The sequence below is a fragment of the Camarhynchus parvulus genome, chromosome 1 (assembly GCF_901933205.1).
Source record: "Camarhynchus parvulus chromosome 1, STF_HiC, whole genome shotgun sequence".
Lineage (NCBI taxonomy): Eukaryota > Metazoa > Chordata > Aves > Passeriformes > Thraupidae > Camarhynchus > Camarhynchus parvulus.
In genome coordinates this window covers 35,984,109-36,002,028 of record NC_044571.1, presented here as the reverse complement: position 1 = coordinate 36,002,028, position 17,920 = coordinate 35,984,109, and the positions used below count along the sequence as shown (strand labels likewise).

At 37.0% G+C, this 17,920-nt stretch overlaps 1 protein-coding gene across 1 annotated transcript in view; it reads right to left on the bottom strand.

Moving 5' to 3' along the window:
- Positions 1 to 2,620: 2,620 nt before the first annotated feature.
- FAM155A (family with sequence similarity 155 member A) overlaps positions 2,621 to 17,920 on the bottom strand; it is a 433,764-nt gene continuing 418,464 nt past the window's right edge. The window contains exons 2-3 of the mRNA XM_030958707.1: positions 14,089 to 14,260; positions 2,621 to 3,242 (exon numbers count right to left, since the gene is read on the bottom strand). Of these exons, the coding sequence (XP_030814567.1) occupies positions 2,947 to 3,242; positions 14,089 to 14,260 (468 nt within the window). The 3' untranslated portion in view covers positions 2,621 to 2,946. The remainder of the gene's footprint in view (positions 3,243 to 14,088; positions 14,261 to 17,920) is intronic.

Genomic DNA, 17,920 nt, shown 5'->3' with positions numbered 1-17,920 from the left:
GACTCTTTGTTTCAGAAATTAAAGAAATAGACCTCAAAAAGATGACAGAGAAAATTCACAGACCATTGAACTGCAGGCACTAACTCCAGGTAGGGAGAGGGGGATGAATTTATTACATCTTGTATTTGTAATTGAAAGTCTGTAATTGTTTTCTGCTTCATTTTCCCCAAGTTTAATTAGGCTACATTATGTATGTGATGTTGTTGTCACTGTTTTTCCTCCTGTCTCTCTCATATTGTATGACACATGACTGAGTGTAGCCAAGCAGTGGAGGAGTCGTTTTTCACTGACACCACTTAAAAACATTTTTATAGAAAAATAAGGGATGAAGAATGAAAAAGAGCAGAAAAGAAGAACTCAAATACTTTAAAGATAGATCTCTACATTAATTCATCATGAAGCAAAAGATAAATAATAAAAACTCTTCTTCAGGTGCCAATTCAATCAAGATGAACCGGACTAGTTACTGTATTGGTACAGTGTAAAAATAGATGACAGCTAGTAATGGTGTGAACAAAAAACCATGAGGAACATCACAGGAATGGATGTTGGATGGCCTTTGCACAGCAGAGGTAGATAAAGGTTATAACAAACTGTTTACTGACCATGTACACTTACTAGAATTAAGAGGTCAGTTGAACAAGAGCTCACCTAGTAAGAGCTTTCTCAGTAGTGTGTGACTTATCAGCTGTTGTACAGTACCAGAGCACTGCCCAGTTATTGCTCCATCAGTTTTCAGTAACATTTCTGTCCTTCAAAAGTCTACATTCTACCATTAGTTAAGGCTTTTTCTTTTGCATTTCTACATTTTCCCCCAATTTTGCATCAATTCACTGCAATTAATACATGTGCCTCTAAAAGAAAAGAAAATAAATAAAAAAGCACCATGTTTTATTGAACAAAATATAGCATGTGCAAGGAAGGGAAGGGAGGAATTATAGAAACAAACCAGTGCTGAAGAATTTTGCATTAGCTGGTGCTTTTTGTTGTTGTCATATTTGCACAGATTGTTTTAGGCTCCTCAGTCCAGGTTGTAGCAAAACACTATCAAAACAAATACTCTTGCAAAATGTTTGAGCTTCGCAGCTTAACATGTGCATCTTGAACCGCTTAAGCAGCATTGTTATCTTCTTTTTGTTTTTCTCCAGAATTTAACAGACCGTAAATTGTATACAAAAATGCATTATGCACCAGTGATTAAATGTTCTTACAACATTAATATTTATCAAGGGGTATTTCATAGCTAGAAAGTAGATAACTATATTTTATTTCCTAAGAGAACATTTTCTATAGTTTTCCTTCATTTCCCAGCTACACAGCAAACATCTCTAAAGTGCACTTCCCAAGTGTAGTTAGAGAATAGGAAGGAATGTAAAGTTTTTAAAAACAGCCCTTATTAACTTTTCCTTCCATTGATTCTACTGTAAACTCTAAAAAGCCTTTTTAAAAAGCAAATTGTCATACACTCAGCAGGTGAAATGTTCCCACAAAAAATAAAAGTAAACAAATTCAAAACCACCCCGAACAATGAAAAACCAGCATATTACAATCTTTTCTCTTGACTACTCATATCCTAGTATATATTTACTGTTTTTATTGCACATTTATGAAAACGGTTGTCCTATATATTTAAAAAAAAATAGTTTCTTTATCTGTGCTAACACATTCTTGTGCATCCATAATAAACTAGTTACTTTCAACAACATGTAGGTAATAGTAAAACAATGGAATCAAACCAAGGAGATAATTTGTATTGTAGATGTTAAAAGACTTCTAGTGTAATTCAGTTGTGAAAAAAGAGTTGAATTTTGGAAGTTCTTAGCTCCCATTTTCTATGGAAATCTGCTGGTTATGTGACAGCAGGAGAACTCAAAATGTGATTCACAATGAATGTCAATCCTTCACCTCCAATATGAAGGCTTCCCAACTATTCAACTTGCTGAGCATAACTGGTTTTAAGTAACATGTCTAGAAAAGGCTGCTCCTGTTCAACTGACCAGTGAGAAAGGACTGGACTTCTTCAAAATGGGTATTGGAGCAACAGTTTGTTATATATTTTTTTATACTTTTTAACTGTCCGATCCCACCTTGTAAGGAGAGCACTTGTTTGTTCAGCTAAAAGGAACCCCCTTCATGCTCCTTTTGGGTTTGCTCAGTCAACTGTTTTGTGCAACAGTGGCAGAGGCACACTGGAATTGTGTACCCATTCATTGTGATTACACAGACAGAAGCAAATGTATGTTGTCTGTGACGGTAGATGGGAAAGGGAAAGGAGATGAATGGTTCCCATGGATAAGAGGACAGTAAGGTTTGTTTGGGGTCCTTTTCGTGGTTGCTTTTTATTTTCTTTTCTTTTTCTTATTCTTTTCTCTTTTTTGGTTAAATTTTGTTTTGTTGTTCTTTTTGTGGATTTTTGTTGGGGTGTTTTGTGGGCTTTTTTGGGGTTTTTTGGTTTGTTTGTTTGTTTGTTTTTTTTGTTTTTTTCTTTTTTTCTTTTTTTTTTTTTTTTTTGCTATGTCATGAAATCATAGCAGTCATTCCTCTAATAGAAACTGACAGGACATAAAAGACAGAACTATCAGATGAACACACACAATGACTAGAAATATATCGACAGAGAAAAGACTTAATTTAGCTTTGAGAAACTGTCCCAAAAATAAAATCCTGTATTAACAAGTGCAAAAAACAAACAAAAAAAAAGAAACTCCAAACATTAAAACACAGTGTATAAAATGGTGTGAGAAAGTTAAGTCACCAAACAGCCTTTTAGTCAATAAAAAGCTGCATTTGTGTGTCCTTGTTGTTTAGGTAGCGGCCCATTCTTTTCATTTTACCCAAAAGGTCATTCAAGAAGAGCTCTGAGGGTAAAGCACTCAGTCCTTGCTATTTTTGACTCTAGTAATTTGGGCCTGTTGTGTTTCTATTATGTAAGATGAATCCTTTCTTTTATTCTTCATTGGTTGAATTATCTTCCAAAGTTGTTATGCTTCCAAAGCCCAGTCCTGTTGAGTTCTGTGCTGCTGAGACTGAAAGTACTGTATGTAAGAGAATTAATACAAGAACACACAGTTTAAGTCTGCTGTTACACAGTCTTGATGCTGATGAAACTGTGAGCGATGTCCTGTGACACATTGTTGAGCCACTTGTTTTTATAGTCCCTTTGGGTTGATGATCTGATAATAGTCCCCATCTGACATCACAGCATTCTGGTTCTGCATTGGTTGGATAGTTTTCATAGAGCCCTGTAGGGTAAACACAAAAGAAAAATAAATACCAGGCACAAGGATTGGCAGAAGTAGTAGCTTGGAGGCACAGCTGACATTTAGTCTAATCTGTTGAATCCATATCTTTGGGTGAGACTGAGGCCCTCAGAAGTCCTGTAATTCTGTATAATTATAGATGTTGAAGGAATATGCATTGTCTAACAGGAAGCAGCATCAAAAGGTCATTCAGCAGAAGTATGACAACTGAGCATGATTGTGTAAAGAAGCAACATTAAAAAACAATAGCTATTTGAATAATAAGAGTGTTTGAATTCTTCCTTTTTGGGAAGTAACGAACAATGATGAAGTAAGAACTAATTAACCAGGATGTTTCCACAAAATTTGGTCTTCAAAATTTTTCTTTCAGTATGTGACCGCATAAAGACAGACATTAAATAACAAATAATGATGCACTGATTATATTGGCTATTTTAATTTTCAAACCAATGTAAATTAAGCTGTATCACAGGAACAGCTTTCAAACAGAGCTGTTCAGAACCTATTTGTTTATCTTAACTCATCTGAGTTCTTCCAGCTGGATATTGCCTTCAACATATCCCAGAGGTGAAAAAAAATCTGTCCTTGCCACACAATGATTGGATCTCTTGAAGTTTCTGATTATACAGATAGGCCATTTTTGCCTTTGAATTTTACTGAGTTCAAATGATCTGATTATGACTTTTTGAACACTAAGAGGAACTGTACCTTTTTTGGAAATTCTCAGTGTTATCTGCATTACTATACAGAAGACTAACATAACCAGAGTGTTTTGTTTGCTTCTCACATACCTTTTCCTCTGATAAATTAAACAAATTTGGCTATTTAACTAGAGTTCAAATGCAAGAACATCTAACACAATGGACAAACACCTTTTCTCTGTTTAAACTGAGATTAAATTCTGCAGTAAATAATATCCTCTGTGGTAGAACTAGGTTTTTCTAGGAAAAAAATCCATCTGCAATGAAATATTAGGATAGTCATTTTGAAAGCAGCTTTATTTTTTAGAACAAGAATTACATTTTCTCCAAAATATCACAACAACAAAATTACTTTCAAAAAGCAATTTAGGTGTAACACTAGGTCTGAGGTCCAGGCACCAGACTTCTTGCACTTTGTGAATAACCTGTAAGGAAAAGCAGTATACCTTAAAATATTATAAACCTGAATGCTTTTGTTCCTATTTCCATAAAAAAAAAAGTGTTAAGTATGCTAAGAATGTTAAGATGCCTAGGTTGACAGATTTTTACATAGCTGACACAATTTTCTGCTAAGCTATATCTGCATTTGTTTTTGGATTTAACTAAATTTTTAAAGATACAGGAATGACAGCAACTTGTTTCATGTTCTGTAAATTCAGAGTGTATCCTATGCTAAACCTGACCAATTTTTCCATTTCTGTAGTCAGAAACTTAATGCAGCATTCCAAAGGTTGAAAGTTATTTATTCTCACTCTAGATCATGGCTGAAAGAATCTCTTTTTAAACAAGAAATTCTATCGTATTTGGGAACTTCTGGACAATTGTTCATTGAAAGTATAATAAAACAGTCTTATTTTCTGAGACCTATCTTTTGTGCATAAGTCTGTTTTTAAACATTGCAATATACAGGCAATGCTTCCCAAAGCAGGGAATTATGATTTGTTCTGTAAACTGCAGCAGCTCAAACGATTAGTAGTAATTGAAAAGACACAGAGAATGGTTAATGCTTTGATCCCACTGAGGCTTGTTTACTTTTCAAACTATTTTTTCTGCCTTTCTTGTTACTGGAAAATCCAGACTTCCTTTGAAATCAAAGCTATGTATATAAGTTGTCAATCAAAAGGTATTTAAATAGTTCACATGCACTTACTGAATTATAAATAAATTGATGACAACTCTCCATCCAAAGATGAATTTAACATGTTCCTTAATGTAAAATTGCATTTCCTCTTTATTTCAATTCAGAAATTGAATTTAGGTTTTGAATTTGCAGTTACATATTAAATAAACAATTAACTACAGAGTCTCTATTCGTATGACAGTGTAGAAGATGTAGATAAATTCAGTAAAACCTTTTGTACTGAAAACAATACATGTTCTTCACCACATACTTGTTTGTAGCCACAAATATAAGCTTTTGCCCCTTGGATCTAATTAGTCCGTCTATTAAGTCAGAGGTTTACAAATATGTGACTTAACTAGAAATCCAGGTAAGCTGGCTAAATCTCCTTGGAAAATCAAGGAGGAAAAACCAGTTTGTTCTTTTATCAAAATATTCATAGAATCATAGAATGGCTTGGGTTGGAGGGCACCTTAAACATCATCTAGTTTCAACCTCCCTGCTGTGTGCAGGGACACCTTTCACCAGGTTGCTCAAAACCCCACCCAACTTGGCCTTGAACACTTCCAGGGATGTGAACTCCACAGCTTCTCTGGGCAACCTGTTTCAGTTCCTCATCCCCCTCACAGTAAAGAATTTCTTCCTAAAATTCCTTCCTAATATTTAATCTAAACCTACTCTTTCAGTTTGAAACCATTCCCCCTTGTCCTATCACCACTCACCATTTAAAAAAAAAAAAGTTTTTCTCCATCTTTCTTGCAGGCTCACTTCAAATACTGGAAGGCCACAATTAGAGCAGCCAAAGCCTTTTCTTTTCCAGAGTGAAAAATCACAGTTCTTTTAGTCTTTCCTCATAGGAAAAGCACTCAATTCCTTTGATCATCTTGGTGTCCCTCCTCTGCACTTGTTTCAATAGTTGATGTCCCCCTTGTACTGAGGACCGCAGAGCTGGATGCAGTGTTCCAGGTGAGACATCACCAGAGCAAAGTAGAGGGGAAGTGTCACCTCCTTTGCCCTGTTGCCCATGCTGCTTTTGACGCAGTCCAGGACACTTTTGGCTTTCTGAGCTGTGAGTGCCCATGGCTGGATCATGTCCAGCCTCCCATCCACCAGAACTCTCAAGTCCTTCTGGGCAAGGCTGCTCTTGATCTGTTCATCCCCAGCCAGTTTTTACATCAGGGGTTGCCTGGTTAAACCTCATGGGATTCCCATGGGCCCACTTCCTGAGCTTGCCTAGGTCTCTCTGAATGGCATCCCGTCCTTCAGTGTCAACCACTCTGCTCATCTGCAAATTTACTAAGGGGGAACTTGATCTCTTCATTGAGAAAGATATTAAATAACACTTCATTGTAGAAGACTGCTCAGTTGGTGAGTCAGGACTGGCCCTTGTTGAAGCCATACTGACTGTCTCAAACCACCTCCCTGTTCTCCATGTGACTTGGCACAGCCTCTAGCACAGGATCTCTTCCATGATCTTCCCAGCCACAGAGGTGAGTCTGACAGGTTTGTAGTTCCCAGCCTCTTCCTTGACCTATCAACTCTTACCCTTTTTAAAGATGGGTTCAATGTTGCCCTTGTTTCAGTCACCTGGGACTTGACTTGATTGCTATGACTTTTAGAATATCATGGAGTGTGGCTTGGCAACTACATCAGCCAATTCCCTTGGGTCTCTGGGGATGTAACTCATTGGGTCTCACAGACTTGTGTACGTTCATGTTCCTCAGGAGAGCATGGACCTGATCTTTACTTACAGTGGGAGGGGCTATAGATCCAGTCCACATCCTGCTGTCTGTCTGTCCAGTTAAAAGATATAGGAAGAGAGGTTGCCATTCAAGACTGAGGCAAAACTGTTGTTGAGTACCTCAGCCTCCTCCTCATCCATTGTTATCAGTTTTCCAACAATGTTTATAGGGATACGCCTTCTTTGGCCTTCCTTTCCTTGCTAATATATGTATAGAAGCCCTTTTTTTTCATTCTTTGCATGCCTTTACAAGTTCAGTTCCAGCTTCCTCTTGACCTTCCTTGCCCCATCCCTACATAATCTGATTTAATCTCTATGCTTTTCCAGGGTTACCTCTCCTTGCTTCCACTGCCTGTGCATTTGCTTCTCTCCCTTTTGTTTGACTGGTATTTTTGTTTAAATATTAAATACATAGGTATAAGAAATAAAAACAATATCTGTACCCACAAAAATATCAAGGCTTCCCCCTTCCTCACTTGTCCTTATAGTTGTTTGTAGACATCATTATTTTATATTAATTGGATGTTTGGCTACTCTATTTCTGAGGCTGACGGGTCAGCTGTTACTGGCTTAAGTTTTTTTAAGTGCTTTTCACTTAAAATTCTCAGTTCTGTGTCTTCATTTCCCAACTTTTCCCAGCACTCAGCTATATTCCACCAGCAGAAAACTTAATCCATATGGAGGTACTTGAACCTTTATTATAGTCAAGGATCTAGAATTTGCCAAGAGACTTTTTGATTTCAAATCATTCTCCAGACAGATACACTATCACTCACAAAGGTCATGCAAAAGCTCTCTCTTTTCTTTGTAATCAGATAGGTTTTCTCCACATGAAAATAACATTTTGGTGATCAGCACAGAAGTTACATCTGTAGGCACTCCGTGTTACTAATGCTGATGCAAGTATTAAGGCTACTGGTTCCACTGAGATTGTTAATGGAGACATGAGAGAGAAATCCTGTAAGTCCTGCCTAGCTGAATCAGACTGAAAGAAAAAGGAGTGACAGCATGAATACCATATTCACTTTATAGAATGTACCTTGGGGGAAAAGCAGCAAAGCCAAAAAAAGTTCTTACTCAAAAATTGAAATCACAAAGACATGGTCTGCTGATCAGCTAGAACACCATCTAACTCAGAGACTGCTGCAGTTTCTGCCTGAGCAGTTGCAGGAAACAGCCTGTAAAAGCAATGGTTGCATTCTTATGACTCTCAGCACTGTCAGGATGCATGACACTTGTGGCTGAATTTGAATCTGCTGCAGGTGGTCTGACTTGGCTTCTTGGTTATTTGTAGATAAAGAGTTATGGAGCCATAATATTCTGCATTATGGGAAACTAGTCTGGTTGATATGTGTGTTGTCATTGCTGGAAAAGTATTTGGGAAGCCACAGAAACAAATCAGATTTTATGATATGTTATGCTTTTTCCTCTTTTTCTTTCTGCAGAACCCTAACCTGTGTTCATTTTTCACAGAGATTCCTGATTATTTTTGAGAGATATATGGAGCTCCTTGTGTTTCAAGAAAAGACCTTGAAACAAGATAAGTGGATGTAGTATACCAGAAGTTTTGAATATTCCATTTTATTGTGAAGCCCAAAGCAAATAGTGTCTGCCAAGAGTGATCCATCCCGCACTGACATCATTGTATGAGTGAATGCCAGCACTCTGCATGGCATTTCTGTTTCTGAGGAATTATTTCTGAGATTTCAGTATTAACATTTTCCAACTGTGGAAGTGAAGAGAACACATTCGATATTATATGACTAGATTTCACTGCTTTCGTGCAACTGATCTGGAAGCCAGAACTTTTTGATCTTATCCAGATGGTCTTCTCAATTTCTAAATTGCTGTGTCTGTGACACATCATGATGATTAGACATGTATTTTATACCTTTCACATTACAAAAAAATGAAACAAAATTATGTGTAGAAGAATATTGAAGATAAACAAATTATTCTTTATTCAAACAGATTATTCTTAAACTGGCGAATAAGACTGTTCAGCTCCTTTGAAAAGGTTAACTTCTATTAGTCAATTACAATTGTCAGAGGAGATCTGGGTTGGAGATATGTGTTGCTGTGTATGTTGTGCATGATATGGGACCTCATTCATGGGAAAGTGCCATGATTCATGGGAAAGCCCTCATTCGTGGGAAAGCCCCATGCTCAAGACTAGAAGAACACTAGACTGAAAAAGATGAGCTATTTAGTTGATAGATTTTGCTGAAAAAACCATGTCAAATTTTCCCAGTAAGCCGATCCATGGCTAGTAATGATTTAAACCATGGTTATCAAACATAAAAGGGATTTATCCTGCTGTCTGTGTTAGCTTAATATTTTGATATTTTAGGACCTATTAAGAGGTGCAGACAGGAGGTAAGTGATGCATTATTATAAGACATTTTTTGAGAAAGAATTTGGATCAAATATATATTTTTTTTAAATTTGCCAATAACAACATAAAGCAGATTGAATTCAGAGTGATTTTCTCTTGAATTGTTCTACGAAATAGATAGATAGTATTCCTTTCTATATATCACATTTTCTCAAGGAAATTGCTTTTCAAATTTCACTGAAATCAGGGCATCTGTTTTGAAAGAGACATACTATAGCCAAACCTGTTGGTGAAACCCAGTCACACATCTGCCCCTTCTGAGAGGAAGCTGCAGTTTACAGAATTTCTTCTAATACTTTTGCTGAGCTTTGCTAGTCATCAAACTTCTACAGATTGATGAGAATTCTCTGTAATAATTCTCACTATGTCTTTAGAAGCATTATTGTGTGCTATGAAGCATGACTGACAGTGTTATTTCCAGTGAATTCTTAGTGTAAAGGAGGTGGATTTTCCATGTAACTGTTACTTTGCATGGATCACATAAACATATGTTACTGTTATTTGCCAAAAATTGGTTCACACTGTGTTCCAAACAACTGAGAGGTTAATCAGAACACATAAAATTAGGAGTCTAAATTAATATGAACTGAAAGATATTAGTGAGTTAAAGTACCTGAATCACCTGTCTACTTACCTCTTCTCTCCCTTTACTTTCTCCTTCTGTAGGAGTAAGTATCAGAAGTCTGTTCAACACTTTCTGAAAAGCATCACAAGTCTGTTCAACACAGAATAGACAAATTTGATTCTCCTCTTGATGGCAGAAGACTTGTTCTGATGGCACTGCTCTCAGGACGTACTAAAGAATGCCATGCTAATTTTGGAAGTTGATGCAACACATTCCTGCCTTATTGCTGCTCACTACATTCTCTTCCTTTCCTTCAATGAGGAACTTTCCTTCTCCATTAAATACCATGACATCTATTGTACAGATAAAGAGAGTGAATATGTGGCCGGGATTTCTGGCCCAAGGCTTGATGCTGGATGGTGGCCCTGTTATGCCACAGGGCACAAAGGGACCATAAGTCATGGTCATTTTAAAGAAAGCCTTTAGGACACAATTAGCCCTAAGTCTGCACTCTAAATTGGTCCAGACTTGGCACATGGACAGCAGTTTCTCCAAACAGTCAGAACAGGCTGTATTAACAAGTAATTTTTGGAAATATAAGAAGATCTGTACAATGAAGTAGCTGGTACTGAGTATCTATCTCATGTCAACCCTAAATGCTTCTGAAAGGACTTTTCCCCACTCTAGCTCTAGTCTAATTTTGTAGACCAAATGTGCATCACTGGTTGGCATAGGGTAGTATGATGCTGTAGCACATTTAGTTAAGGAAGAGATGACTACATTTACAAGAGAAAACAATCCTGCTGGTATGAACACTGTTTTCTTAGAAGTTACAGTTAAAAACCTTGACCTGGAGTTTTGCATGGGACTAATTCACTGTAATTTTCCATGCACACCTGAAAACTATTGTTATTTCCCTCAAATGAGATTTTGGTTTGCATGGACAGTTCAAGACAGCTGAGCTGTAAAAGGAAACATTGGATGAAACCACTGGAAACTTTACTCGTATGGATATGAACTCCAAAGGTCTAAACTGAAAGTAATAATTCAGTTTTAATGAATCTGAAAACCAGCAGGTTACAGCACAGCACCAAATGGAAGGATCAACTTTTTCCTTCTATGTCCTGGAAGACAGCGGGCAAGAAGGGAACACTAAATCCTTTCTGCCTAACTGCCTAACTATTTCCACAATCAGAACCACGCTGTGATTCTGATTGTTTTGATTAATCTCTCAAGGACTTTCTCTTACACTGCAATTTTTCCACACCCTCATATGCATTTCTACAAAAGATGAGTTCTGGTAATGCAAAATGTGGGTAGCATGCCTTCTCCCTTTCCTATTATAGGCTTTCTTTGGAGGCGATCAAGTTAGACATTCTCAGGCTAGAATACTTGTTACTTACTATATGAAGTCTTCAGGAATTTCCAATATCTTGTAATTAATCCACATTATAAACCACACTTTATTTTCTTTTAAACTTAATTACAAATATAACAATGACTGCAGTATTTATTGGGGAAAAATAGCCAGTTCTGTGCTGTTTTCTCATCATGAGAACCTTCCAAGGAAGGGTAAAGCCTTTGTTATTATATCCTTTTACAACCTCCAGGTTTGGGGTTTTTTTGTTTTTCAAGCCCCAACACCACCCAAAAAGTCCTGGCCTGAAAGAAAAAAAAAAAAATTTTGTGGGTTCCCTGTTGTCCACCAGTGCTGCCATGCATTCATCTCCAGCAGATCTCTGCGCTCTTACTGCTGTGGTAGGACAGGATTGAAAGGGGAGGTGGCAGCTCCCACTGCCAGGACACCTCCCAGCAGGGGCTATGGACCCACACCAACCTCTACCTGTCTGCAATTGGAAAATTATAGGTAATGTTTTTGTGTTCATCCTGAGCTCTCGGATGTAGTCAATGCCAAATAAAATCAGCTATCCCTTGTATAACTTCTCTTGTAACTTGACATCTAAATATTAAATAAGAATACCTTTTCACCTTACTCTTTTGTATTTTTCTAATGAAGAGACAGATCAATAACTAGAAATCTCAGAAGGTGTATACCAGACAGAAACACAAAAAGTGCAGTAGGAGATGTCCCTCAAGACAGGGGTGACCTTCTTTGAGCTGTTTTTTCTTTGAAAGGATTTCAAGTTATCTATCACAAGCTATGCTGAGGTAGAGTATTTTGTCTGCTGTTGAGCTCACTGCACTTTGCATGAAATAAATCTGTTTTCATTAAGCTGCAGAGAGGTATAATTCTTTATTCCTGTAGCAGATTAAAGTCTAACTTTTCATTAGCACTCTTACATGGAGCTGCTGCTTTATAAGGGTGAAAATGGGTCTGTATTCCAGACAGAATTTGAATTGCTGCCTCATACCTGTCCTCAACATCTTCCCTTGCACACAACTCTCTAGGGTCAGCATACTGACTCCTGTGGGTCTGAAACACAAGCTCTGCTCTGCTGCTGCTGGGGTTGGGCTTGAGAGGACAAAAAGTTCAACCGAACTGTTATCTGTTAGTGGACAGCTAAGACCACCCTTAATTTTAAGGGTGACCTTAAAATTAGGTCACCCTGATTTTAAGTGCCTGCAATAGACCCTGGTCTAACAGCAGCTACAGCAAATAGAGTACAGCCAGCGATGTGAGCAAGTCCTCTCATCAGGTGCAAGTGTCTGCTCAGGGTGAGTTAAATGGTTCTCAGTTCCACTGACTACACCAAGACTCCAGGCAGAGCTTAGTCACAGAGTTCATGTGTAGATACCCACATTAATAATACCTGCAACAAAATGAGTTTAATCCTCCCCTAAAGCTGCTTTTTCATCCCAGACTCAGAGATGTCAGTAATCTTTTCAAAATCATCTATTTTGTGTGTTTTAGGAAGGAATTTGGATTATGAGTTATACTAGGAAAATGAAGAGATGGATGTGTATTTCCTAACAGATTTTCTGAAATACGTGCCAAGATGATTTTGTCTGCTGTTGGTTTGGTTTCTTGCCATTGGGTACATGTGTGTGTACACATGCATATATGTGAACATACATATAGTTTGTGTACTTGTGGTAAATAAAATTTTCCTGTCTCTCACTTCTACTATACTACATTAAACTGGAAAATAATGCTCATTTCCTTACTGCATATACATATTGGAAGGCTATTAATTTTTAAAAAATGCATTGAAGTGCCAAGAACCTTATATAACAAAAAGTGAGCTGAGTTACAATTTTGAATCATCAGATTCAAATTGTAACTCAGCTCACTTTTTGTTATATTTTCTTTTGTATATGGATGGATATTGCTTGATTTTGTGCAATAGGTTTAATTTCCAAGAAAAAAAAAATCAATTAAATGCCTTGTTACCAGAACCACCTTATATCTAAATACAGGGTACAAGGTGAAGGGAGTTGCCATAATCCTTATGCCTGCATCTAAAATGGTATATAATATTTATGGATTCTTATAATTGACTCTAGTTATAAGTAGTTTACCTTAGACAACTTATTTACTATCAAGACTTCCAGTGGAGCCCTAATTTAGAGGTGAAGACAGTTTAATTTCTGATATTTGGATGAGAGTGTCAAATGATCTAAGTGTTGAAACTCCTTTTTTATGAATTTACTGGGAATAAGTTGCCTGAATATCTTCAAGATTCTCAGATGATAATCTAGGTGCCATAAGTCTGAAGATAATATTGGTATAAGCTGAAATTTTTTGTGGATAACTCCCATCCATTCCTGAAAAAGGTATCTGTGGTACATGAGATATACATTACCAATATCTTCTAAAATTAAAAAATATTCATAAAATGTAACCAAACTCAATAGGAAACAAGCAAAAATCAAACAAAGAAAGTTCTTCAAAGGTGAACAACTGATTCTTAAATTTCTTCACTAGCGAAAGATGTTTTCGTAAACACTTTCTGAGAGCTGCTGCACAATTTTGAATGCTGTGCTTCAGGTTCTTGATTCATCTGGCATAAGAATGCAGGCAAACAAAGGTGAATATGCTAAAAACTGGATGTACCTTTTCCCTTTTTTTTTCTGAATATTGCATGACATGAAGTAAAATAAATCCTCCACCAAATTATTAAGTGTAAAAAATAAGCAGAATAAATTTTTTTCTAGAAATTTTGTTTTGTAAAGCTGATGACTGGCAGGCTATATCATAACTGTGCATTACTAGATCTGAGCTCAAATCCTAGCACCTCCAAAAAGTCTTTCTGATATGGAATACCTTTAAGGTCTCAGAGTTAGAGCTAAATCCATGACATTTAGACTTATGAAAACAAGTGAAATTGGTTTTTCTGTACTATACCTGTACAGATGAAACTTGATAGTCCTCCATAGATGACATCATCATTGTCTGGTAATATAAAGGGACACCTCGTTTGAACCTCCAAACAGTATTGCTTGCAAGGAATTCTGTTGCTGCAGTGAAACTGTGTGACTTCAAAATACTGGGAACAGAGCCAGGCTTTGTAGACAGTCTGGAAAAAAAGAGAAGAACCAGAAATATAGATGGATGACAATAGCACTGTCATAATTAGAAGAACATACTGTACTGCACACCTACATTAATGCTGCTTTTGGAAGAAAATTTTGAGAGAATATCATCTGGGTAAAATATGCCCTTAACTTTTGACTGTCCTCCCACTTCAGAAATGAAAACTCCAGCAAAGTCATTTAAAAGCAACGGTTATTTAGGACTAGGCTTATGCTATTTTATTCTCTTAGTTTGTAAACAGCTATGTTTCTTAGATGTGACTTTTTATTAGACATGTGCATGCATGGAACACAGCCCTGTCCCTGCACCACCAAATCTCACCAAGTGAGATCCTAATCTCATTTGAAGCTGGACAAGGACAAATTTATAAAAGCGCCTGCAAGAAAGAGTTGAAAGCTGGGCTCAGGCCAATCCTGTCTTTATACCATCGAGAGCTAAGCTATCAGGTTGCAATAGATGGTGCTGCTTCCCTTCAAATAAAACCTTATCCAGTCCACAGCATTCAAACAGGCATTAGGGTACCTGAACACCGACAGCTGCAGACTAGGGGATAAATCTGCCACAGTGAAAACCTAAGTCTACATTTGGGTGCTAAAAGGAACACTTTAAAGATGCTCTCATCTGATGCTGCACAGCCGTGGCTGCAGGACTTGTGGTTATTGCAATTATTGTCACCATTTAAACAGAGAAGTAAAATACACATGCTGATTTTAATTTTTGCTACCTTTTTTCTTCCAAACAATGATGTTTGTCATTAGTATTAAACTCTTTTGGACATGGAAATGTTTCATGTAAAATTAGGTTGGACACCAGGCTGCAAATGTGATAAAAACCTGTGTGACTGAGTACAGAGAAATTTCCTTGTTCCCCATTTTATTTTCTACTTAGCTGTTTTTGAGTACATTGTTTACTGTCTAGATACTTGCTATCTAGGTTGTTACATAACAAAAAAAAAATCCTTTTTTGTATTTTTTAATTATCTGAAAATCCTGGAAACTACTTTTTTATTAAACATAGACTGAAAACCAATATAGTCAGCTCATCATTTCCATTCTTTCTAGGAATGATGTAATAGAAAAGGAAACTACAGATCAAATTCATAAGCTGAGAAAGCTAAAAAAGATGATACCTGAAATGACCAATCTAGATGAGAGTTTCGTTTGATCTCAGTATGTTTCATCTCAGTGGTTATAATTTTATTAATAGTAGCCTAAATTGTATAAATAATATCAATGTAGTAGTCCCGGAATCACCAAACTTTTATTTTAGATTATTTGCAACGGTGGCAGGTATATGTTAAGTTTCTAGGTGATAAAATGAAGCCTTTATTACTCTATGGTTTGTGATTATCTCTTTATAGCAGTTTTTGCCTACTGCATTCTGTGGAAAATGTTTTTTTTTCATTAAAAATTCAATTTTAATTGCTTACTAAGGTTTCTTATTCACAGTAAATGATTAATAAGAAGGAAGACCAGGAGATGTGTGTACATTTTGTTCTTAAATAAACTTTTAATCAGAAGGTGGTTTTCCCGCTGTCAATTACATCACCACATTTCTGCTGCTTCAGTTGCTTTGCTGACATTTACAACAATAAATCGTGAAATCACAGAATATACTGAGTTGGAAAATACCAAGGATCATTGAGTTCAACTCTTGGTCCTGCTCAGGACCATCCCCAAAAGTCACACCATGTCCACACACTTCCTGAACTCTGTCAGGCTGGCACTGTGACCACTTCCCTGGGGAGCCTGTTCCAGTTGTCAATGACCCTCTGGGTGAGGAACATTTTCCTACCTAAATCTCCTCTGACACAGCTTCAGACCATTCCCATTCCTATCACAGGTCACCACAGAGAAGAGATCAGTGCCTGCCCCCCCCTTTCCCCTCACAAGGAAATTGTGACTGCAATGAGGTCTCCCTTCAGTCTCCTCCAGGATGAACAGACTGAGTGACTTCAGCTGCTCCTCATATGGCTTCTCCTCAAGGACCTTCACCATCTTTGCTGCCCTCCTTTGGATACTATCTAATAACTTCATATCATGTTGTCATACCCAAAACTGCACTCAGGATTCAAGGTTAGGTGAAATACAGCAATAGTTTTCTATTTTCAATTAGCAATCATAGTCAATTGTTTGGAGGCAGGAATGCTGGGTCTGGTAACACTTTTACATTCAAAGAGGTTCTTTCTTGGTCTTAGACCTGTTTAGTATGACATGTTCTCTTAATAAAATAGATCTAATAGAAGTAAGTCGATTCATGACTCATATTTGAAAGTGTAAATCAGTTTTTAGGAAATATATTGAACAGTCCCTACATGGTAGCAAGAAAATGAGCAAAACCATGTGTTTACTGAAGAAAGACAGAAAATGTTTATTCAGGAGCAGAAGTAAATAATGCAATCGTGGGCTTCTATGAAGATTTTCGTGCATCCAATCTCCGTTCATACACATCATCTTCCTGCTCTGATTCACAAGTCCTCAGCTTTGTCTCAAAATTACTTTTGAATCGTCCATATTTCTAAAGAGTGCATGAGCATACCTGTTCCTGAGATCTGTTTCTCAGATGAATACCTCCCACTCTGTATCCTTTCTTGTTTTCTTTATCCTGCAGCTGATTTAAAGTGTGTCTATAGCCTATATTGATATTTTTAATATTGTGATTACCTTTTGCTCTGTTTTACCCAGTAAGGCTACATGGACTCCTAGACAAGGCACATTCATGGTGTCTATCTGTCTGTCCACTGCCTTCACAGCTTTGGCCTGTAGTAATTCCTACATTTCCAGAGAGTACTGAGCAATTGTCTGGAAAAAGGTGTGTGCCAAGAATTGCATCCAGCAAGCAGTTTTATCTTCTTCTGGAGAAAAAGGAAAATGATGTAGGTATTCGTAGTTGAACTGTGTTGGTTTAGCTGGTAGAGCAGAATGTGGTCCCTCTCTGCTCTCACTGCTACAGACATGATTTAAATACCTGCTTTCCTAACAAACACCCCAAATAATCTCTCCTACCCTTCCTGGACTTTCTAAGCACCAAAGGTTTTACACAGACGTCTTACTTTCATGCTTAAATATGTGTTACCTGGGAGGGAGTACAGAAATGGGAGAATTGATCTCATATTTGTCCATATAACTCTGCTCAACAGCATTTGCATAAGTCCCATGGCTAACCCAGTTGAGTAAGAGGACACAGAGCAGTCTGAAGTCTTTTTTGTCTGTTTCAGGGACAATGAGAGGTGGCTTTTTTAGCTTTAGTAGAAGTCCATAATCTGGAACTGAAATTTCTTGAAATTTCTTGATATTTTCCTAATAGTAAAGAAGATATTACAGCCTTTGATTGGCCAGTATTCCTTCTTTTACCCAGGAAAATATAGACTTTTTTTGGTTGGGAATTTTGCTCTACCTCCTAGCAAGTCCAAAATGCTGATTTTCAGAGACTTAAAACATATATTATGTAACAAGTCAGTGAAATGAAACTATCATTATGAAACTATCAGTGAAATGCACATTGGCCTGTATATTGAGCTTGGTGTTCACTTTACAAACTATGCTTCAATATGAGAGTTCTCTCTTTCTTTCTTAGAAAACATCAATAGCTAAACTCAAAGATTTATAAACACAAGAAATATGTTTAAAAATAAGATACAATG